Raw genomic sequence first — 24,144 nt, 5'->3', positions numbered from 1 at the left:
TGCGACTCCTGGCAGCGAAGCCCACCCCGCCTTGCGGCGGTTCTTGGTGAACACCGGGGAGATCGTTAGACTCCGCACCTCAGGTAAGCCAGTGCTAAAGATTAGTAATATAGTATACAGAATCTGTTACAGTTTGCTCTGACCATGGATACCACAGCTAAAGATCTGTTGGAGCATTTAGTAGGAAGGATGGATAAGCAAGAAGCTAACCAAGAGCAACTTTTAAAATTCCTCAATAGTCTATCCACTCGCTTGGATGTTGTCCAGAACACCCTAGTGGCTGGTGGATCACCTGGGCCGGCAGTGGCCCCTGTAACTCAGGCCGCAGCAGCAGCTTCTTCCTCGCAGCTACGGTTACCTAACCCACCTAAGTTCGATGGAGACCCTAAAAATTGCAGAGGATTTTTAAATCAATGCTCCATACAATTCGAGCTTCTACCTGGGAACTTCCCCTCCGGAAAAACGAAAGTGGCCTATGTGATTTCGTTATTGTCCGGTCAAGCTTTAGCATGGGCTTCCCCCTTATGGGAGAGGGACGACCCCATTCTACATAACTTCAACCTCTTCTTGTCCACCTTCAAGAAAATATTTGATGAGCCAGGAAGAGTGTCCAATGCCGCTTCCGGCTTACTACGTCTCCGCCAAGGAAACCAGTCTGTGGGGCAGTATGCGGTCCACTTCAGAACCATGGCCTCTGAACTTCGCTGGAACGATGAGGCTCTAGTAGCTACATTCTGGCAGGGCCTTTCAGACCGAATCAAAGACGAGTTGGTATCCCAGGAACTCCCTACGTCTTTGGACGACATTATCTCCCTCTGTGTCAAAGTTGATTTGCGTTTCAAGGAACGTAATTCCGAGAAGGAACAGTCGCGGCGTAGCATGATTCGCTTGGCCCCCAACTTCCAAACCCCTGTTCTTCCCCCTGAAGAGCCCATGCAACTTGGGAGGACCCGCCTATCAGCCGAAGAGAGGGAGAGGAGATTTCGGAACAAGTTGTGTTTATATTGTGGAGAGAGTGGCCATCTTCTGAGTTCTTGTCCCAAACGCTCGGGAAACGATAGGGCCTAACGAGTTCTGGAGCTGTGTCGTTGGGCCTCTTTTCTCAGTGCCAGTCAGTTCCCAATAGTAATGATTGCCTGTCTATTCCCATTTCCCTTCAGTTAGGACAAAAGACCTTCCCGCAGTCGGCTCTTCTAGATTCCGGAGCCGCAGGAAATTTCATTTCTGCCACAGTAGTTAAACAATTCGCTATTCCCACACAAGCCTTGGAACAACCCATCTCTCTGATGGCCATTGATGGGGGAAGAATCCCTGAGGGGTCCATCCTGGTACGCACTATTCCTCTTCTACTTCAGATAGGAGCACTTCATCGGGAGAAGATTTCTTTTCTAGTAATACAGAGATCTACCAACCCAGTCATCCTAGGACTTCCTTGGCTTCGTGTCCACTCTCCCACCTTGGACTGGAAATCTGGTCACATATTGTCCTGGGGACAGTCCTGCTTCTCTCGCTGCCTACAGAGAGTGGTTCCCCCGAATAGTCCCAGACGTACCCAAGAATTTCCTGTGACTCTCCTGCCTGAGCCATACCAAACCTTCTCTGATGTTTTTTGTCAACAAGAGGCCACTAGACTTCCCCCTCACAGAATCTGGGACTGTGGCATTGATCTGATACCTGGTAAACCCATTCCCAGGGGCCGTGTTTACCCCCTTTCCCTCCCGGAATCTAAGGCTATGGAGGAGTACATCCAAGAAAATCTAAACAGGGGCTTCATCCGCAAGTCTGCCTCCCCAGCTGGGGCTGGCTTCTTCTTCGTAAAAAAGAAAGATGGGGGCCTCCGCCCTTGCATTGATTACAGAGATCGTTAGACTCCGCACCTCAGGTAAGCCAGTGCTAATCAAGATTAGTAATATAGTATCCAGAATCTGTTACAGAACTCTCTTCAAATGGCATAAAATGGATGAGGATCCTAGATGGTTAAGGTCCCTACCTCTACTGACTGTGGCTTTACAAATGCTACAAATGGCTAGACAACTGTTGTCAGAATTTGGGTAAAAATAATTTGACACAAAGAGGTGGATTTTTTGGTCTTATGCCCAGGCATGACAATGACCTTCTTCTTATCACTGGCAAGAACTGCTTCCACCGGTGCAGAACTTACACAAACAACATCATCCTCATCAACATCCTCATTAGCGCCCTTGTCAGCTACACAAATATCCCCCTCATCCTGTTGCAACTCCAAAGTGGCTTCCTCAATTTGTGTATCACCGGCAACACTTGGGCTCCTCATCCACACATCTTCAGAAATGCTGAAAGGAGTCTTCTTTATGAGTAGTTTCAGAAAGGTCAGGCTTACACATAGCACTCGTGGATAGACTCTCATTTCTGAATCTGACCATACAGTTTCTTATAATGTCTTACTGTTTTCTTCCAGCTCGGCTTTTACACTTAAAAGTATTTGAGCGCCACTTTTTGAGTCAGAATGACAAGGTCTTGCATCGTAATGACTGACCTTACAAGAAGATTCCTCACTGACAGTTGCAGAACTAGCACTCATAGAGAAAGGCGAATGGCTGATTCTTTCCATGCCACTGCGTGTATAGAATGGCATGTTGGCTATTTTATTTTTTCTGCAGTTAACTTTGCCTTGATTACAGATGCTTTTTTCTTTACCAAGGTTAAAGCTGTTTTTCTACATCTTTGTTTCCATGACTTAAAACCACTATGCACTTTAACATAGGCTTTAGCAGATGACGTAGAGCAGGGTTGTCCAACCCGCGGCCCGTGGGCCGCATGCGGCCCAGCATGCCTGTAAATGTGGCCCAGAAGGAGTTTTGGTTGTGCCAAGGGGGCAGCACTGTTAATGGAAAAAAAAAATCCTGCAAAAAAAAGAAAAGAAAATACTTACCTTGCGGTCACGCGGTCACGTCAGCTGGTACTCCGGCTCTCTCCCTTGTCTCCTCCTCCGTGAGGTGCTCGCAGTGAATGTCGGGCGTGATGTCATCACACTCAACATCCATTGCGGAGCGCAGCACAGAGGAGTCACCCGCGCGAGAAGAACAATCAGCAGCACAGAATTGGAGAAAAGAAGAGAAGAGGACAGGAGAACAAGCCGATTAAAAGGTAAGTTAAGGGGGATTTTGTTTTTATTATTTCAAGGGACGCTGACCAGTGAATAAAAGTCACCTGGTCCTGGAGCATCATGGACCTTATCTCCCTGCTACATACTTCTACTTGTATTACTAATGGGGCATTATATATTATTCTCTTTGGCCCATTATAAGTTGTTATCCCTTAACTAACATAGTGGTGTAATTAGCAAAACAGGTCACAATTTGGGGTCACAGTGATGTATATGTCAGGTACCGCAGGCCTGGTCAGGGCACCCTGATATACAATGCCTGGCTTAAATGCACTTTATTGATATTGCATCGAAACAATACAAAAAGTGATTATAGTATAATAACTAGAGAGGATTTTTTGAACATGGCGATTGAAAGGTAAGTATAGGGGGATTTGAAAAAAAAGTGATATATATCATCATCATCATCATCATCATTTATTTATATAGCGCCAACATATTCCGTAGCGCTTTACAATTGGGGACAAACATAATAAACTAATAAACAAACTGGGTAAAACAGACAAAGAGGTGAGAAGGCCCTGCTCGCAAGCTTACAATCTATGGGACAATGGGAGATTGACACATGAGGTTAAGTATACATTTTGCATCTTGGCCCAGCCAGACTGCAAAGGTAAGGTGACTCATAAGCTAAATGATCCTGTCACACAACAATGTTGGTCCGGGGGTAGTTGTCTTCTGTGAAATTGTGTAACAGGCTAAAGGTAGTGAGGTTAAGAGGGTGGTTGAGGAATATTATAAGCTTGTCTGAATAGGTAGGTTTTCAGAGAACGCTTGAAAGTTTGTAGACCAGAGGAGAGTCTTATTGTGCGAGGGAGAGAGTTCCATAGAGTGGGTGCAGCCCGAAAAAAGTCCTGTAACCGGGAATGGGAGGATGTAATGAGGGTGGATGAGAGACGCAGATCTTTTGCAGAACGGAGTTGCCGAGTTGGGAGATATTTTGAGACAAGAGAGGAGATGTATGTTGATGCAGCTTTGTTGATGGCCTTGTAGGTTAGTAAAAGTATTTTATATTAGATTCGGTAGAAGACAGGCAGCCAGTGTAGAGACATACAGAGTGATTCAACAGAGGAATAGCTATTTGCTATTATATTATATATATATATATATATATATATATATATATATATATATATATTTATATATATATAGATAGATATATAGATATATATCACTTGTATTCTCATATATATATATATATATATATATATATATATATATATATATATATATGTTAACTATGTTTTCTATGGTTTTTTGGATGATCAGCTATCGTTATTGTTAGTGTATCTTATGTGCGGCCCAAACCAACTCGTCGTCTTCCAATGTGGCCCAGGGAAGCTAAAAGGTTGGACACCCCTGACGTAGAGGGAGTCCCGACCCCACGCGCCAACCTGCTCTTGGACCTCTCGGAAAACAAATTGAAAACTTACACAAGTATGACATACACATATAATAACCTGGTAAACATATATACACACACATATAATAACCTGGTAAACATATATACACACATATAATAACCTGTGTAGATATATACACACATCTATAATAACCTGGTATAGATACAGATATACACGTATAATAATTTGGTGTATATATAGATATACATATAATAACCTCGAAAAGGTATATACACACATATAATAACCAGGGCCTGATTCATTAAGGATCTTAACCTGAGAAACTTCTTATTTCAGTCTCCTGGACAAAACCATATTACAATACAAGGGGTGCAAATTAGCATTATGTTTTGCACATAAGTTAAATACTGACTGTTTTTTGCATGTAACACACAAATACTTGATAGCTTATTTGTACACTGAAATTTAAAGTTGATATTTGTGCGATACATGAAAAAACAGTTGATTAATTTCTCTCCTGAACTCAGCACGGTGGATGAACCCTTTACTATCACATGAATGTCCTGTGTCTGTTTATATATATATTTACATATATATATATATATATATATATATATTAGGGGTGTGCACCGGCCACTTTTAGTGTTTTGGGTTTTGGGTTCTGATTTGCTTGAGGTTTTGGGTTCTGATTTGTTTTGCCAAAACACCTGACGAAAGGTTTTGGTTCTGATTTAGGGTTTTGGGTTCTGATTTATATTTAAAAAAGCATAAAAAGCACTAAAATCCAGTTTTTTTGTTTTTTTACACTCCTACGCTATTATTAACCTCAATAACATTCAATAACAATCATTTCCACTAATTTCCAGTCTATTCTGAACACCTCACACCTCACAATATTGTTTTTAGTCCAAAACGTTGCACCGAGGTAGCTTTCTGGACTGCGTAGTGGAGTGGCCCCGGTACTCAATTTGGTACCGGGGCCACAATATATCACCGTCAACTAGGGATGTGCACCGGCGACTTTTGAGGTCTCGTGTTTTGTGTTTTGGATCCGGATTTTCGTTATTTTTGAGGTTCGGATTTGTCTCGCAAAACACTTGACGAAAGGTCTCGGTTCGGATTTAAGGTTTTGGATTCGGATTTTTTTTGAAAAAAACATAAAAAGTTTAAAAATCAAGTTTTTGGGCTTATTTTCACTCCTAGGCTATTATTAACCTCAATAACATTCAATAACAAGCATTTCCACTAATTTACAGTGTATTCTGAACACCTCACAATATAGTTATTAGTCCAAAACGTTGCAACAAGGTATCTTTCTGGACTGCGTAGAGGAGTGGGTCACCACAATATATATTAAAAACCCTGAACTTTTATGATTCGCACCAATAAATGTACCTGGACTGCGTAGAGGAGTGGGTCACCACAATATATATTAAAAACCCTGAACTTTTATGATTCGCACCAATAAATGTACCTGGACTGCGTAGAGGAGTGGGTCACCACAATATATATTAAAAACCCTGAACTTTTATGATTCGCACCAATAAATGTACCTGGACTGCGTAGAGGAGTGGGTCACCACAATATATATTAAAAACCCTGAACTTTTATGATTCGCACCAATAAATGTACCTGGACTGCGTAGAGGAGTGGGTCACCACAATATCTTAAAAACCCCGAACTTTTATGAATCGCACCAATAAATGTACCTGGACTGCGTAGAGGAGTGGGTCACCACAATATATTAAAAACCCTGAACTTTTATGATTCACACCAATAATTGTACCTGGACTGCGTAGAGGAGTGGGTCACCACAATATATATTAAAAACCCTGAACTTTTATGATTCGCACCAATAAATGTACCTGGACTGCGTAGAGGAGTGGGTCACCACAATATATTAAAAACCCTGAACTTTTATGAATCGCACCAATAAATGTACCTGGACTGCGTAGAGGAGTGGGTCACCACAATATATTAAAAACCCTGAACTTTTATGATTCGCACCAATAATTGTACCTGGACTGCCTAGAGGAGTGGGTCACCACAATATATATTAAAAACCCTGAACTTTTATGATTCGCACCAATAAATGTACCTGGACTGCGTAGAGGAGTGGGTCACCACAATATCTTAAAAACCCTGAACTTTTATGAATCGCACCAATAAATGTACCTGGACTGCGTAGAGGAGTGGGTCACCACAATATCTTAAAAACCCTGAACTTTTATGAATCGCACCAATAAATGTACCTGGACTGCGTAGAGGAGTGGGTCACCACAATATATTAAAAACCCTGAACTTTTATGATTCGCACCAATAATTGTACCTGGACTGCCTAGAGGAGTGGGTCACCACAATATATATTAAAAACCCTGAACTTTTATGATTCACACCAATAATTGTACCTGGACTGCGTAGAGGAGTGGGTCACCACAATATCTTAAAAACCCAGAACTTTTATGAATCGCACCAATAAATGTACCTGGACTGCGTAGAGGAGTGGGTCACCACAATATATTAAAAACCCTGAACTTTTATGATTCGCACCAATAATTGTACCTGGACTGCCTAGAGGAGTGGGTTACCACAATATATATTAAAAACCCTGAACTTTTATGATTCGCACCAATAAATGTACCTGGACTGCGTAGAGGAGTGGGTCACCACAATATCTTAAAAACCCTGAACTTTTATGAATCGCACCAATAAATGTACCTGGACTGCGTAGAGGAGTGGGTCACCACAATATCTTAAAAACCCTGAACTTTTATGAATCGCACCAATAAATGTACCTGGACTGCGTAGAGGAGTGGGCACTGGGCACCACAATAAAATATATAAAAAACCTTCAACAGATCTGCATTACACTACACATACGGCTGCTCCTCCATCCTCTCCATCATATACATGTTGGAGTTTTAGCGTGTGACAACCTCTTGTTTTTGATAATGTCAGTGCATTTTGAATATTTTTCAATTTGCCCCACACCACTGAATGTACTTTATCTATGATACGCATCTATCTATCTTGACTGCGTAGTGTGGTGGCCCCGGTACACAATTTGGTACCGAGGCCACAATATAATTAAAAAACCCTCCACGTGTCAGAATTCCACCAAACAAGTATCTGGACTGCATAGTGGGGTGGCCCCGGTACCCAATTTGATACCGGGGCCACAATACCTCCTCCAAACATGGTACAGACAATTCGTCATTGAGATCCCAGACAGACAGGGTCAAAGTGTTATTGTTTGACTTTGTAAACCCAAAAAACTGTCCCTGTTGCACATAGTCGTGCAATGAAGACTGACTTTTTCATTTAAAGGCACGATCTTTCAAGTGTAGTGTTTGTAAGTCTAAGTCATATTATACTTTTGGTAAAATTGGTTTATTTTGTTCCTCTTTATGGTAATTAGTAATAGAATTAAAGTATGAAATAGAATTAACGTATGAAATAGAATTAAAGTATGAAATAGAATTAAAGTATGAAATAGAGTGGTATAGAGTTGTAGTGTGGTATAGATAGAGTGGTCCACACAATATAATAATAAAACCCTCAACTGGTCTGAATTCCACCAAACAAGTATCTGGACTGCGTAGTGTGGTGGCCCCGGTACACAATTTGGTACCGAGGCCACAATATAATTAAAAAATTGGGCATCAACTGTCACCGTTGTTTAATATCTGATACACCTAAATATGGACTGCACAGTGGAGTGGCCCCGGTAGTAAATTTGGTGCCGGGGCCACAATACCTCCTCCAACTTCCAAGTGTAGTGTTTATAAAGACAGACAGCGTCGAAGTGTTATCAGTTGGCTTTCTTAACCCTAAAATTGTCCCTGTTGCAAATATTCGTGCAATGGACAGTTACTTTTTTATTGAAAGACTCAAGCTTTCAAGTGTAGTGTTTATAAAATATAAACAACAATACAGTAGTTTTAGAGCACGTCAATACCTCTTGTTTTAAATTATGACACGGCATTTTACTTTTGGTTTAATTTCTTGTATTTTTTTAAATTTGGTTTTACTTTTTGAACATTGCAAACGACTGTTGATTGGTCATATAATGCCAAAAAAAAAGGTCCAAGATGGAATTGTCCTTGGGCCCTCACACCCACCCTTATGTTGTTGAAATAGTAGTGGACATGCACACTTTAACAAACCAATCATTTCAGCGACAGGGCCTACCAAACAACTTTGGCTGAAATGATTGGTTTGTTTGGGCCCCCACACCAAAAAAGCTATTCATCTCTCCCTGTACAGACTAAACAGGCTCTACTGAGGCAAGATGTCGTCCTCATCCTCAACCTCTGATTCCTCTCCCCCTACAGTGTGTACTTCCTCCTTATCACACATTATCAATTCGTCCCCGCTGGACTCCACAACCACAGGTCCCTCTGTAGTATCTGGAGGGCAGTGCTGTACTTCATTGAGGAATTGATTATTCATTTTTATAAACATCATTTTTTCAACGTTGTGAGGAAGCAACCTCCTTCGCCGCTCACTGACCAGGTTCCCCGCTGCACTAAAAACTCTTTCCGAGTACACACTGGAGGGGGGACAACTCAGGTAAAATAGAGCCAGTTTGTACAGGGGCTTCCAAACTGCCTTTTTTTCCTGCCAGTAACAATATGGACTGTCTGACATGTCTACTTGGATGGTGTCAGCAAAGTAATCATCCACAATTTTTTCTATTGTGACAGCATCCAATGCAGCGAGAGTAGACATGTCTGCAATGGTTGGCAGGTCCTTCAGTCCGGACCAGATGTTATCAGCATCCCCGCCAGTGCCTCTTTTGGGAAAACTGAGCTTTTTCCTCGCAGCCATAGATGTGGAAGAAAATGAGGGTGGAGCTGTTGGCATGTCACGGTCCTCTTCAGAGGACAATCTCCTGACCAGAAGGTCTTTGCACCGCTGTAGACTTGTGTCCGCCGGAAACAGAGACACAACATACGCTTTAAACCGAGGATCGAGCACGGTGGCCAGAATGTATTCCTCTGACTTTAAAAGAGTGACCACCCTCGGATCCTGGCAAAGCGTACGACGGGCTACATCCACAAGAGCTACATGCTTGGTGTAATCGCAATGGCTTACCAGCTCCTCCCTCACTTTCTCCAGCTGCTTCTGCAACAGCCTGATCAGGGGAATGACCTGACTCAAGCTGGCAGTGTCGGAACTGACTTCTCGTGTGGCAAGTTCAAATGGCTGCAGAACCTTGCACAACACGGAAATCAGTCTCCACTGCGCTTGACTGAGGCGCATCCCCACTCCTTTGCCTATGTCGTAGGTGGCTGTGTAGGCCTGAATGGCCTTTTGCTGCTCCTCCATCCTCTGCAGCATATAGAGGGTGGAGTTCCAGCGCGTCACAACCTCTTGTTTGAGGTGATGGCAGGGCAGGTTCATGCTTTTTTGATGTGCCTCTAGTCTGCGGTAGGCACTGGCTGAATGCCGAAAGTGTCCAGCAATTTTGCGCGCCACCGCAAGCATCTCCTGCACACCCCTGTCACTCTTGAGGTAATGCTGCACCACCAAATTAATGGTGTGGGCAAAACATGGGACGTGCTGGAAATTGCCCATATTTAATGCCCGCACAATGTTACTGGCATTGTCTGACACCACAAATCCCCATGAGAGTCTAAGTGGGGTAAGCCACTGGGAGATAATTTCCCTCATTTTCTCTAATATGTTGTCAGCGTTGTGCCTCTTATTAAAGCCTGTAATGCACAATGTTGCCTGCCTTTGCATGAGCAGCCATTTTGTAGATGCTGCTACTGATGCAGCTGTTGCTGTTGCTGCGGAAGGGGATGCATCTACCCAGTGGGCTGTCACAGTCATATAGTCCTTCGTTTGCCCAGAACCACTTGTCCACATGTCCGTGGTTAAGTGGACAGTGGGTACAACCGCATTTTTAAGAGCACTGAGGACACTTGATCGTACTTCTCTGTACATTTTTGGTATCGCCTGCCTAGTGAAGTGGAATCTCGAGGGGATTTGGTACCGGGGACACAATACCTCCATCAACCCTCTAAATCCCACTCCACTGATGGCGGACACCGGGCGCACGTCTAACACCAACATTGCAGTTACAGCCGCAGTTATACGCTTTGCAATAGGGTGACTACTATCGTATTTTGTGGTCATGGCAAACGACTGTTGGACGGTCAATTGTTTTGTGAAAGACTTAGCGGTCTTACGACTTCCCCTCTGGGAAGATGACCGACTAACAGCAGCAACAGCAGCAGTGGCAGTAGTAGGCGTACCGCTGCAGGATTCCTCGGATGAATCCCGTATTGAGGAGGACTCAGTCTGGCTGCTGACTTGGGCTGCAGGACTGAATCTGATGGAGATTGTGGAGGAAGTTGACGAGGAGGGTGTTGCTGGTGTGTATCCAACTGGACCACGGGATTTAGGTGTCCCTGTACCGATGAGGGTCCTAGCCCCAGTTCCTGAACTAACCACTGAACTATGAAGGTTATTCAGGTGACGTATAAGGGAGGATGTTCCTAGGTGGGCAAGATCCTTACCCCTGCTTATTTGAGCTTTACATAAGCTACATATGGCCATACATTGGTTGTCTGGATTTGGATAAAAATAACTCCAGACCGAAGAGGTGCATTTTTTGGTCTTCTGACCAGGCATGACGATGGGCTTTTTCATCCCATGGACATCAGCTGTTTCCCCCCCTGGTGCCTCATTTACAATAACCACATCACCATCCTCATCATCAAGTTCCTCCACAGCGCCAGCTACATCATCAATAGCCTCCTCCCGAGCCACCTCTTCCCGTACAGTGATGGGAAGGTCAGGCTTGACAACCACCAACACCCTTGGACTCGCCTTGGGGATTTGTGATAATTTCTCTTTAGAAGGCAGAGTTGTTTGCTGTTTTGTTGCTGACAGCATAACTCTCTTCAATTTTTTGTAGGGGGGGGAGGAGGAGGAGGAGGGCTAAGATCCGTGGGTGAAGCTGAACCACTAGTCATGAACACGGGCCAGGGCCTAAGCCGTTCCTTGCCACTCCGTGTCGTAAATGGCATATTGGCAACTTTACGTTTCTCCTCAGATGATTTAAAGTTTCTCTTTTTGCTACTTTTTCTTAACTTGGGCTTTTTGGATTTTACATGCCCGGTACTACGAGATTGGGCATCGGGCTTGGAAGACGACGTTGATGGCATTTCATCGTCTATGTCATGACTAGTGGCAGCAGCTTCAGCATTAGGAGGAAGTGGGTCTTGATCTTTCCCTACTTTATCCTCCAAATTTTTGGTCTCCATTATATGTAGCACAAGATACTGCAGAATGTGTGAACTTGGTAATATTGCAGTACCAATGGACTTATACTGCTGGATTGGTTTTGCAAATTTGGTTATAATTATTATATTTTATTTTTTTTTTTAATTTTTTATTTTTTTTTACTTTTTTTTTATTTTTAAAAAACTTGGGAATAGTGGGGAAATAACTATGCCCTTAGAAGCACAGAGCACAGGACACAGCACCACTGGACTGAACAGGACACGGCACAGGACCCAGCAGCACTACGGAACTCAGCAGGACAGAGCACAGGAGACAGCACCACTGGACTGATACTGCAGAATGTGTGAACTTGGTAATATTGCAGTACCAATGGACTTATACTGCTGGATTGGTTTTGCAAATTTGGTTATAATTATTATATATTTTTTTTTTTTTTAAATTTTTTATTTTTTTTTACTTTTTTTTTATTTTTTAAAAACTTGGGAATAATGGGGAAATAACTATGCCCTTAGAAGCACAGAGCACAGGACACAGCACCACTGGACTGAACAGGACACGGCACAGGACCCAGCAGCACTACGGAACTCAGCAGGACAGAGCACAGGACACAGCACCACTGGACTGATACTGCAGAATGTGTAAACTTTTTAATATTGCAGTACCACTGGACTTTTACTGCTGAATGTGTGAACTTGGTAATATTGCAGTACCAATGGGCTTATACTGCAGGATTGGTTGTGCAAATTTTGTGGTAATTAAAAAAAATTAAAGTAGTTTTTGGTATTTTTTAAAAAAAACTTTTTTTTATTTTTTTAAACACAGGGGAATATTGGGGAAATAACTATGCCCTTAGAAGCACAGAGCACAGGACACAGCACCACTGGACTGAACAGGACACAGCACAGGACCCAGCAGCACCACTGACCTCAGAAGGACAGAGCACAGCACACAGCACCACTGGACTGATACTGCAGAACACAGCACAGCACAGCACAGCACAGCACAGCACAGCACAGCACAGAACTAAACAGCACAGAACTAAACAGCACAGAGGACCACCTAACACACCCTCCCTCTACCCTGATCAATGCCCGAGTGAAGATGGCGGCGACTAGCGGGGAATTTATAGGATCCGAGTATCGCGAGATCCGACAACGGGATTATGAGTCAGAGCCTCAGTTTCACTTTTGAATTTGGCGCCAATACCCGGATCTGTCTCGGATCCGACTCGGATCCGCAACGTTCGGGTGGGCTCGGATTTCATAAATCCGAGTGCGCTCATCCCTACCTTCAACTGGTCTGAATTCCACTGCACAGATAAAAACAAAGAACATAGTATTAAAAATGGCAGTTCCCCTTTTTTGGAACTACATAAACAAAGAACATAGTAATAGAAATGGCAGGTCCTCTTTTTTTGGAATGCAAGAATATATTGCTCTATAATATTTTTTATACTTTTTCAATTATTTTTTTATATTTTTTTAATATTTTTTAGAGATTTTTTTTTTTTTTTAAAAGATTTTTGGCTGCTTAACAAATTGCTATGGACTTATCAGAAACAAATACAGGACAAAAGCACCACTGGACTCAGCAGCACAAAGCACCACTTTAGTAAAGTTATCAGCAGGACAGAGCACATCAACCTCCCTCTTCACTAACCACAGGGAGAATGAAGATGGCGGCCGCGAGCGGGGCATTTATGAGATCCGAGTCTCGCGAGATCCGACGCGAGACTTGGATGTCATAGCCTCGGTTTGGCTTCATTTGGCGCCCGGAAGTTCCCGAACAGTGCTCGGATCCCAGCGGATCCGCACTGTTCTGGTGGGCTCGGATAAGCGAAATCCGAGCCCGATCATCTCTAATATATATATATTAGGGATGTGCACCGGCGACTTTTGGTGTCTCGTGTTTTGTGTTTTGGATTCGGATTTTCGTGATGTTTTGGGTTCGGATTTGTTTCGCAAAACACCTGCCGAAAGGTTTTGGTTCGGATTTAAGGTTTTGGATTCGGATTTTTTTTGAAAAAAGCATAAAAAGTTCAAAAATCAAGTTTTTGGGCTTATTTTCACTCCTACGCTATTATTAACCTCAATAACATTCAATAACAAGCATTTCCACTAATTTACAGTGTATTCTGAACACCTCACAAAATAGTTATTAGTCCAAAACGTTGCAACGAGGTATCTTTCTGGACTGCGTAGTGGAGTGGTCCCCACAATATAATAAGAAAACCATCAACTGGTCTTAATCACACCAAAAAATGTACCTGGACTGCGTAGAGGAGTGGGTCACCACAATATAATTTAAAAACCCTGAACTTGTATGATTCGCACCAATAAATGTATCTGGACTGCGTAGAGGAGTGGTCACCACAATATAATTAATAAAAAACCCTCCACGAGTCTGAATTTCCAAAAAAAAAATTCTGGACTGCGTAGTGGGGTGACCCCGGTACTAAATTTGATACCTGGCCCACAATACCTCCTCCAAGTTCCAAGTGTAGTGTTTATAACATATTAACACTACACTAATTCTAGCACGTCAAACCCTCTTGTTTTAAATAATGACAGGGCATTTAACTTTTGATTAAATTTTTGGAATTTGTTGACATTTTCTTTTACTTTTTGAACATGGCAAACAACTGTGGCTGAAATGATTGGTTTGTTTGGGCCCCCACACCAAAATAACAATTCATCATTCCCTGTACAAACTAAACAGGCTCTATTGAGGAAAGATGTCGTCCTCATCCTCAACCTCTGATTCCTCTCCCCCTACAGTGTGTACTTCCTCCTCCTCACACATTATCAATTCGTCCCCGCTGGACTCCACAACCACAGGTCCCTCTGTACTATCTAGAGGGCAGTGCTGTACTTCATTGAGGAATTGATTATTCATTTTTATAAACATCATTTTTTCAACGTTGTGAGGAAGCAACCTCCTTCGCCGCTCACTGACCAGGTTCCCCGCTGCACTAAAAACTCTTTCCGAGTACACACTGGAGGGGGGACAACTCAGGTAAAATAGAGCCAGTTTGTACAGGGGCTTCCAAACTGCCTTTTTTTCCTGCCAGTAACAATATGGACTGTCTGACTATTATCTGTCTATTTGGATGGTGTCAGCAAAATAATCCTCCACCATTTTTTCAATTGTGACAGCATCCAATGCAGCGACAGTAGACATGTCTGCAATGGTTGGCAGGTCCTTCAGTCCGGACTAGATGTTATCAGCATCCCCGCCAGCGGCTCTTTTAGGAAAACTGAGCTTTTTCCTAGCAGCCATAGATGTGAAAGAAAATGAGGGTGGAGCTGTTGGCATGTCACGGTCCTCTTCAGAGGACAATCTCCTGACCAGAAGGTCTTTGCACCGCTGTAGACTTGTGTCCGCCGGAAACAGAGACACAACATACGCTTTAAACCGAGGATCGAGCACGGTGGCCAGAATGTATTCCTCTGACTTTAAAAGAGTGACCACCCTCGGATCCTGGCAAAGCGTACGAAGGGCTTCATCCACAAGAGCTACATGCTTGGTGGAATCGCAATGATTTACCAGCTCCTCCCTCACTTTCTCCAGCTGCTTCTGTCGGAACTGACTTCTCGTGTGGCAAGTTCAAACGGCTGCAGAACCTTGCACAACACGGAAATCAGTCTCCACTGCGCTTGACTGAGGCGCATCCCCACTCCTTTGCCTATGTCGTAGGTGGCTGTGTAGGCCTGAATGGCCTTTTGCTGCTCCTCCATCCTCTGCAGCATATAGAGGGTGGAGTTCCAGCGCGTCACAACCTCTTGTTTGAGGTGATGGCAGGGCAGGTTCATGCTTTTTTGATGTGCCTCTAGTCTGCGGTAGGCACTGGCTGAATGCCGAAAGTGTCCAGCAATTTTGCGCGCCACCGCAAGCATCTCCTGCACACCCCTGTCACTCTTGAGGTAATGCTGCACCATCAAATTAATGGTGTGTGCAAAACATGGGACGTGCTGGAAATTGCCCATATTTAATGCCCGCACAATGTTACTGGCATTGTCTGACACCACAAATCCCCATGAGAGTCTAAGTGGGGTAAGCCACTGGGAAAAAATTTCCCTCAGTTTCTCTAATATGTTGTCAGCGTTGTGCCTCTTATTAAAGCCTGTCATACACATTGTTGCCTGCCTTTGCACGAGCAGCCATTTTGAAGATGCTGCTACTGATGCAGCTGTTGCTGTTGCTGCGGAAGGGGATGCATCTACCCAGTGGGCTGTCACAGTCATATAGTCCTTCGTTTGCCCAGAACCACTTGTCCACATGTCCGTGGTTAAGTGGACAGTGGGTACAACCGCATTTTTCAGAGCACTGAGGACACTTGATCGTACTTCTCTGTACATTTTTGGTATCGCCTGCCTAGTGAAGTGAAATCTCGACGGAATTTGGTACCGGGGACACAATACCTCCATCAACCCTCTAAATCCCACTCCACTGATGGCGGACACCGGGCGCACATCTAACACCAACATTGCAGTTACAGCCGCAGTTATACGCTTTGCAATAGGGTGACTACTATCGTATTTTGTTGTCATGGCAAACGACTGTTGGACGGTCAATTGTTTTGTGAAAGACTTAGCGGTCTTACGACTTATCCTCTGGGAAGATGACCGACTAACAGCAGCAACAGCAGCAGTGGCAGTAGTAGGCGTACCGCTGCAGGATTCCTCGGATGAATCCCGTATTGAGGAGGACTCAGTCTGGCTGCTGACTTGGGCTGCAGGACTCAATTTGATGGAGAGGGTGTTGCTGGTGTGTATCCAACTGGACCACGGGATTTATGTGTCCCTGTACCGATGACGGTCCTAGCTCCAGTTCCTGAACTAACCACTGAACTATGAAGGTTATTCAGGTGACGTATAAGGGAGGATGTCCCTAGGTGGGCAAGATCCTTACCCCTGCTTATTTGAGCTTTACATAAGCTACATATGGCCATACATTGGTTGTCCGGATTTGGATAAAAATAACTCCAGACCGAAGAGGTGCATTATTTGGTCTTCTGACCAGGCATGACGATGGGCTTTTTCATCCCATGGACATCAGCTGTTTCCCCCCCTGGTTTCTCCACAGCGCCAGCTACATCATCAATAGCCTCCTCCCGAGCCACCTCTTCCCGTACAGTGATGGGAAGGTCAGGCTTGACAACCACCAACACCCTTGGACTCGCCTTGGGGATTTGTGATAATTTCTCTTTAGAAGGCAGAGTTGTTTGCTGTTTTGTTGCTGACAGCATAACTCGCTTCAAAATTTTTGTAGGGGGGGGTGGAGAAGGAGGAGGGCTAAGATCCTTGGGTGAAGATGGACCACTAGTCATGAACACGGGCCAAAGCCTAAGCTGTTTCTTGCCACTACGTGTCGTAAATGGCATATTGCCAACTTTACGTTTCTCCTCAGATGATTTTAAGTTTCTCTTTTTGCTTTTTTTTGAGAACTTGGGCTTTTTGGATTTTACATGCCCTGTACTAGGAGATTGGGCATCGGGCTTGGAAGACGACGTTGATGGCATTTCATCGTCTATGTCATGACTAGTGGCAGCAGCTTCAGCATTAGGAGGAAGTGGGTCTGGATCTTTCCCTACTTTATCCTCCCAATTTTTGGTCTCCATTATATGTAGCACAAGATACTGCAGAATGTGTGAACCTGGTAATATTGCAGACAGTACCAATGGACTTATACTGCAGGATTGGTTTTGCAAATTTTGTTGTAATTCATTTTTTTTTAATTATTTTTTTTATAACTTTTTTTTCATTTTTTAAAGACTTGGGAATATTGGGGAAATAACTATGCCCTTAGAAGCACAGAGCACAGGACACAGCACTACTGGACTGAACAGGACACAGCGCAGGACCCAGCAGCACCACTGAACTCAAAATTGACAGAGCACAGCACACAGCACCACTGGACTGATACTGCAAAACACAGCACAGCACAGCACAGCACAGAAGTAAACAGCACAGCACAGAAGTAAACAGCACAGCACGAGATCTACCAGGACAGAGGACCACCTAACACACCCTCCCTCTACCCTGATCAATGCCCGAGTGAAGATGGCGGCGATTAGCGGGGAATTTATAGGATCCGAGTATCGCAAGATCCGACAGCGGGATTATGACTCAGAGCCTCGGTTTCAAGTTTTCATTTGGCGCCAATACCCGGATCTGTCTCGGATCGGAAAGGTTCGGGTGGGCTCGGATTCACAAAATCCGAGTGCGCTCATCTCTAATATATATATATATATAGTGAGAGGCTGAGTAAATGAGTCATACCTGAGGCGGACAGCAGGGGGCAGCAGTGCACCTTTGCTGTCTGGGGTCTGAGCGCTGGTGCCAGTTACTGACCCCGTAATGGGCCTAGCAGGGGGCTCCATTATGGTAACAATCTTATTTATTGACACAAGTCTGGAACAGTCTATCTCCAGATATTATAATATGACACAAATGATATAAATATATTATAAGTATGTTTGTGTCTGTAGCCATAATAACTGTGCCTAGGACATACTGGACACAAGAGCTAACTCTCAATGTATTTAGCCCCTGGACATTTTTTAAATGAATAAATTGAATAAAATTCTACTTTGTTACATAAACATTTCCTCCAAAAATGAAGAAATCACATAAAGGAGAAGGAAGTTTCTAATCCATAATAATACATCTTATTGATATAGCGCTATCATAGTCCGCAACGATGTACAGCTTGAGCGGAAGAGGGGGGGGGGCATTGATTACTATAACATAAGAATTGACAAGCGCTGAGAAGAGCTGACAATCTGAAAGTAAATAAGGAAAATGAGATGAAAGAAACAGACCAGTCACATGGGCAGGAGGCAAAATAACGTATAGGTGACTACTATTATCATTATTACTCTTATTAGTAGTAGTATTATTAGTAGTAGTATTTTTAGTTATTATTAAGCATTAGAAGTACTGGTAGTACTTTGTGTCCTGTATCCTCTAATGAGACTTATCTAGGACACCTGTGTCACAGACCGGGGTCAGGGTCTGTTGGCTGCGGGTAGATTGCTCAGGGTCTCACACAGCAGCATATAGAGCAAGAGATCGTGGTTTAGATTGTTGCGAAGCAACATACATTCCAGGCTCTGTAAGTGTCAGTTCCTGTATGTGTCCTGCAGGGGGAGTTGTGCCCCTCTCTTTGGGATGGCTCTCCCTGTGTTTGTGGTATGACATCTGGATGAGAGGTGAAGGGGGCTGTGAAGTAGGAGGAGAGTTGTCTTATAGCTGTGTTCACTGTACTCTGGGATAGCCGTGCTCTGTACTCCTGTCTGCCCAGGGGAGGCCCAAGCTGACGTTACCCTTCGGGTGTGGAGGTTATGGCCCATGTACTTACGTGAATGTGAGTCGTCTGTTCCTGGTCTACCAAGAGATCCTTCTCCTTTATATTACAATGCCCATATTGGAGTACCCCCCAGCACTCAGACTCAGCACCTTGTCTACCTGTCTGTTCTTTCTCTTTCTGTCCTTCCGCCCACTGCGCACTCACCAGAGCCCACCTGTGAACCGTACTCTTACACTGGCTGTGCTGCTACCTGAGAGCAACCTGCTCTATGCCTGGTCCTGGCCCCGCGTGTCTCCTGCTCTGCATATGGCAGTGAAACGAGTAGAGAATGAACTTCATCTCCTGCCCGGGTACAAGATACAAATTGTCTTTCTCAGCTCGGAGCTGGACGGGGCCTGTTCGGAATATGTGGCCCCGCTCAAAGCTGTGGATCTGAAACTCTATCACAACCCAGATGTACTCTTTGGTCCAGGATGTGTGTACCCTGCCGCTTCTGTCGCCCGCTTCGCTGCTCACTGGCGCCTCCCCCTTATAACTGCTGGTGCTTTGGCCTTTGGCTTTAAACCAGATGATGATCAATACAACACAACGGTGAGGACTGGGCCCACGGCAAACAAGCTCGGAGAATTTGTGTCCCAACTCCATCAGCACTTTAACTGGAGCTCTCGGACTGCGCTGGTTTACCACGACGTAAAGAAGGACCACCGGCCGCACTTCTTCATCATTGAAGGTGTCTTCCTTGCCTTGGAGAACAGCAATTTAACTGTGCGGCACCAGACGTACCCAGAAGACGAAGATGTGGGTAGTATCATCCAATTCATTCAGAACAATGGTAGAGGTAAGTTTGTCTTCACTGACAGCTCACCCTGGCCGGAAGGTCCAAACGGCATTAAATGGTGAAATAAAGGGATTAATAATTGTGAGATTTCTGATCACCTCAGTTTGTCTTCTCTCCACACAAACCTCCTCTAAGGGTGACACATTGTGTATAGATGCTGGGTAATTTACCTTGTGCCGGTGAGATGTCCAACATTCAGTGGGATTGTGGGTATGGTGATTGGTGCTCCATGAAGGTTCACTGCTTGTGTACATCAAGGTATTTTTATTATATGATAAGCTGATGAGGTGTTTAATTTACTATTATAGACACATCATGACACACTTGTGATGTTAGGCTATTGTAAAATGACAAACTCACTGTTATATACATGTGATTAAAGGTAAAACTCACTACTAAAGCCCATGATGAAATGACACAATCACTAAAAATGATATATAGTGGTGTTTCTTAAAGCTGGTCTTCAGGACCACTAATAGTGCATGTTTTCCAGATCTCCTTCCTTTAGCACAGCTGTATTCATTACTGACTACACAGGTGGTGTAATTATTTACCTTGTCACCTGGAAAACCTGCACTGTTAGGGGTCCTGAGGACGGGGTTTGAGAAACACTGTTATAAAGCCTGATGATATGACACTATCACCATTATAGTTCACAATGAAAAATCACAATCCCTATTATAGCTCCGGATTAAATGACACACTCACTATTATCATCATCATCATCATTTATTTATATAGTGCCAACATATTCCGTAGCGCTTATTATATGTTATAGCTCAGGATGAAATGATGAAATCACCATTATAGTTCACAATGCAATAACACACTCACTATTAGAGTTCATGATGAAATGACACACTTACTATTATAGAGCATGATGAAATTACACACTTACTGTGACTGGATCACATATAAATGACTTTATGGTATAAATTTATTTAAAGGAAATAGCGCAGGGTGCTTATTTATATAAATTGTATTGAAAACTTGTTCTTCTGATTTCAACTGACCTGATCACTGGTAACTTTAACCAGTGAGAGCAAATAGACATCTTTCTTCAAAGACCTGTTTGAAAACATCTTCAATATTGCTGTATTCCTGTGATCTGCAGATTAGACCCTAAATCGAATCCGTTCTCCGGCTGTCTCTGTGGTTTGAGCCCAGCATCCAGCACCACCGCTCTGCCGCTACCCAGCAGCTCTGACCAGTGTGATAGGCCAGGGGGGATCCATCCACAGCACCCTGATCCATAGTAAGAGGTCAGGGGTACCAGCCCAGGTACACCAGTAACGGGGTACACTAGCAGCGTCAGTTACCCAGAATAAACCAGGTACTGGATGCCGGTAGGGAATCCAGTGGTGGCAGCATTGTAAGCCCCTCCTACTGCGGCAAGAGGGCGCATTTGGGATAATGAAAGAGAACGGTGGCACAGTAAGCACAGCTGGTTCCCAGCAACAGACAGGATGACATAGGGGGTCCATCCTGTCACACTTACTATTATAGAAAATGATGAAATGACACATTCAATGTTATAGCACATGATGAAATGATAAGACTATTATATTAGGCATGTCATTACTCTATGAGATCGAATGCATTTGTTTTGATTTTTTTATGAACGATAATTTTGTATGATTGTTAAGCTCAGCTGTAGGACCTTACAAATAAATGATAATTATGAAATGACGTACAATGATAGTAGCTCACCATGTAGTGGTGCACTCAGTAGTCTTGTCCATAATTCACCTATACACCTACTATTAAAGCTCATGATATTATTACATAATGGAAATGTCACTATATTATATCAAAGATCTCTGTGATTACTAAGGTACAGCATAAAATATAACAGAATCTATTATAGTCCAGGATGCAATAACACACAAAGGATTAACAGATAGCTGACCCCAAACAAAACAGAAAGGTTTTGTATCACTTTTATATGTGAGAGAGAGAGAGAAGTAATAATCCCATCTACATGTATAAATAATGGAGGATATAGAGGTAATAATCCCGATTCCTGGTATAAATAATGGAGAATAGAGAGATAATAATCCACTGTCTCCTGTTATATATAATGGAGGATAGAGAGAAAATAATCCCCTGTCTCCTGTTATATATAATGAGGATAGAGAGATAATAATCCCCTGTCTCCTGTTATATATAATGGAGGATAGAGAGATAATAATCCACTGTCTCCTGTTATATATAATGGAGGATAGAGAGGTAATAATCCCCTGTCTCCTGTTATATATAATGGAGGATAGAGAGATAATAATCCCCTGTCTCCTGTTATATATAATGGAGGATAGAGAGGTAATAATCCCCTATCTCATGTTATATATAATGGGGGATAGAGAGGTAATAATCCCCTTTCTCCTGTTATATATAATGGAGGATAGAGAGAAAATAATCCCCTGTCTCCTGTTATATATAATGAGGATAGAGAGATAATAATCCCCTGTCTCCTGTTATATATAATGGAGGATAGAGAGATAATAATCCACTGTCTCCTGTTATATATAATGGAGGATAGAGAGGTAATAATCCCCTGTCTCCTGTTATATATAATGGAGGATAGAGAGATAATAATCCCCTGTCTCCTGTTATATATAATGGGGGATAGAGAGGTAATAATCCCCTTTCTCCTGTTATATATAATGGAGGATAGAGAGGTAATAATCCCCTATCTCATGTTATATATAATGGATGATAGAGAGATAATAATCCCCTGTCTCCTGTTATATATAATGAGGATAGAGAGATAATAATCCCCTGTCTCCTGTTATATATAATGGAGGATAGAGAGATAATAATCCACTGTCTCCTGTTATATATAATGGAGGATAGAGAGGTAATAATCCCCTGTCTCCTGTTATATATAATGGAGGATAGAGAGGTAATAATCCCCTGTCTTCTGTTATATATAATGGAGGATAGAGAGATAATAATCCCCTGTCTCCTGTTATATATAATGGAGGATAGAGAGGTAATAATCCCCTGTCTCATGTTATATATAATGGAGGATAGAGAGATAATAATCCCCTGTCTCCTGTTATATATAATGGCGGATAGAGAGGTAATAATCCCCTTTCTCCTGTTATATATAATGGAGGATAGAGAGGTAATAATCCCCTGTCTCCTGTTATATATAATGGAGGATAGAGAGGTAATAATCCACTGTCTCATGTTATATATAATGGATGATAGAGAGATAATAATCCCCTGTCTCCTGTTATATATAATGAGGATAGAGAGGTAATAATCCCCTGTCTCCTGTTATATATAATGGGGGATAGAGAGGTAATAATCCACTGTCTCCTGTTACATATAATGGAGGATAGAGAGGTAATAATCCACTGTCTCCTGTTATATATAATGGAGGATAGAGAAGTAATAATCCCCTTTCTCCTGTTATATATAATGGAGGATAGAGAGGTAATAATCCCATTTCTCCTGTTATATATAATGAGGATAGAGAGGTAATAATCCACTGTCTCCTGTTATATATAATGGAGGATAGAGAGGTAATAATCCCCTGTCTCCTGTTATATATAATGAGGATAGAGAGGTAATAATCCCCTGTCTCCTGTTATATATAATGGAGGATAGAGAAGTAATAATCCCCTTTCTCCTCTTATATATAATGGATGATAGAGAGGTAATAATCCCCTGTCTCCTGTTATATATAATGGGGAATAGAGAGGTAATAATCCCCTGTCTCCCGTTATATATAATGGAGGATAGAGAAGTAATAATCCCCTGTCTCCTGTTATATATAATGAGGATAGAGAGGTAATAATCCACTGTCTCCTGTTATATATAATGGAGGATAGAGAGGTAATAATCCCCTGTCTCCTGTTATATATAATGAGGATAGAGAGGTAATAATCCACTGTCTCCTGTTATATATAATGGAGGATAGAGAAGTAATAATCCCCTGTCTCCTGTTATATATAATGGATGATAGAGAGGTAATAATCCACTGTCTCCTGTTATATATAATGGATGATAGAGAGGTAATAATCCACTGTCTCCTGTTATATATAATGAGGATAGAGAGGTAATAATCCACTGTCTCCTGTTATATATAATGAGGATAGAGAGGTAATAATCCACTGTCTCCTGTTATATATAATGGATGATAGAGAGGTAATAATCCCCTGTCTCCTGTTATATATAATGGATGATAGAGAGGTAATAATCCACTGTCTCCTGTTATATAT

At 42.8% G+C, this 24,144-nt stretch overlaps 1 protein-coding gene across 1 annotated transcript in view; it reads left to right on the top strand.

Annotated features, from left to right (window-relative positions):
- Positions 1 to 18,996: 18,996 nt before the first annotated feature.
- NPR2 (natriuretic peptide receptor 2) overlaps positions 18,997 to 24,144 on the top strand; it is a 187,403-nt gene continuing 182,255 nt past the window's right edge. Inside the window, exon 1 of the mRNA XM_075187390.1 lies at positions 18,997 to 19,915. Coding sequence (XP_075043491.1) covers positions 19,186 to 19,915 — 730 coding nt within the window. The 5' untranslated portion in view covers positions 18,997 to 19,185. The remainder of the gene's footprint in view (positions 19,916 to 24,144) is intronic.

The sequence above is a fragment of the Mixophyes fleayi genome, chromosome 1 (assembly GCF_038048845.1).
Source record: "Mixophyes fleayi isolate aMixFle1 chromosome 1, aMixFle1.hap1, whole genome shotgun sequence".
In the NCBI taxonomy this organism is placed as follows: Eukaryota; Metazoa; Chordata; class Amphibia; order Anura; family Limnodynastidae; genus Mixophyes; species Mixophyes fleayi.
This window is presented reverse-complemented; position numbering and strand designations above follow the sequence as displayed.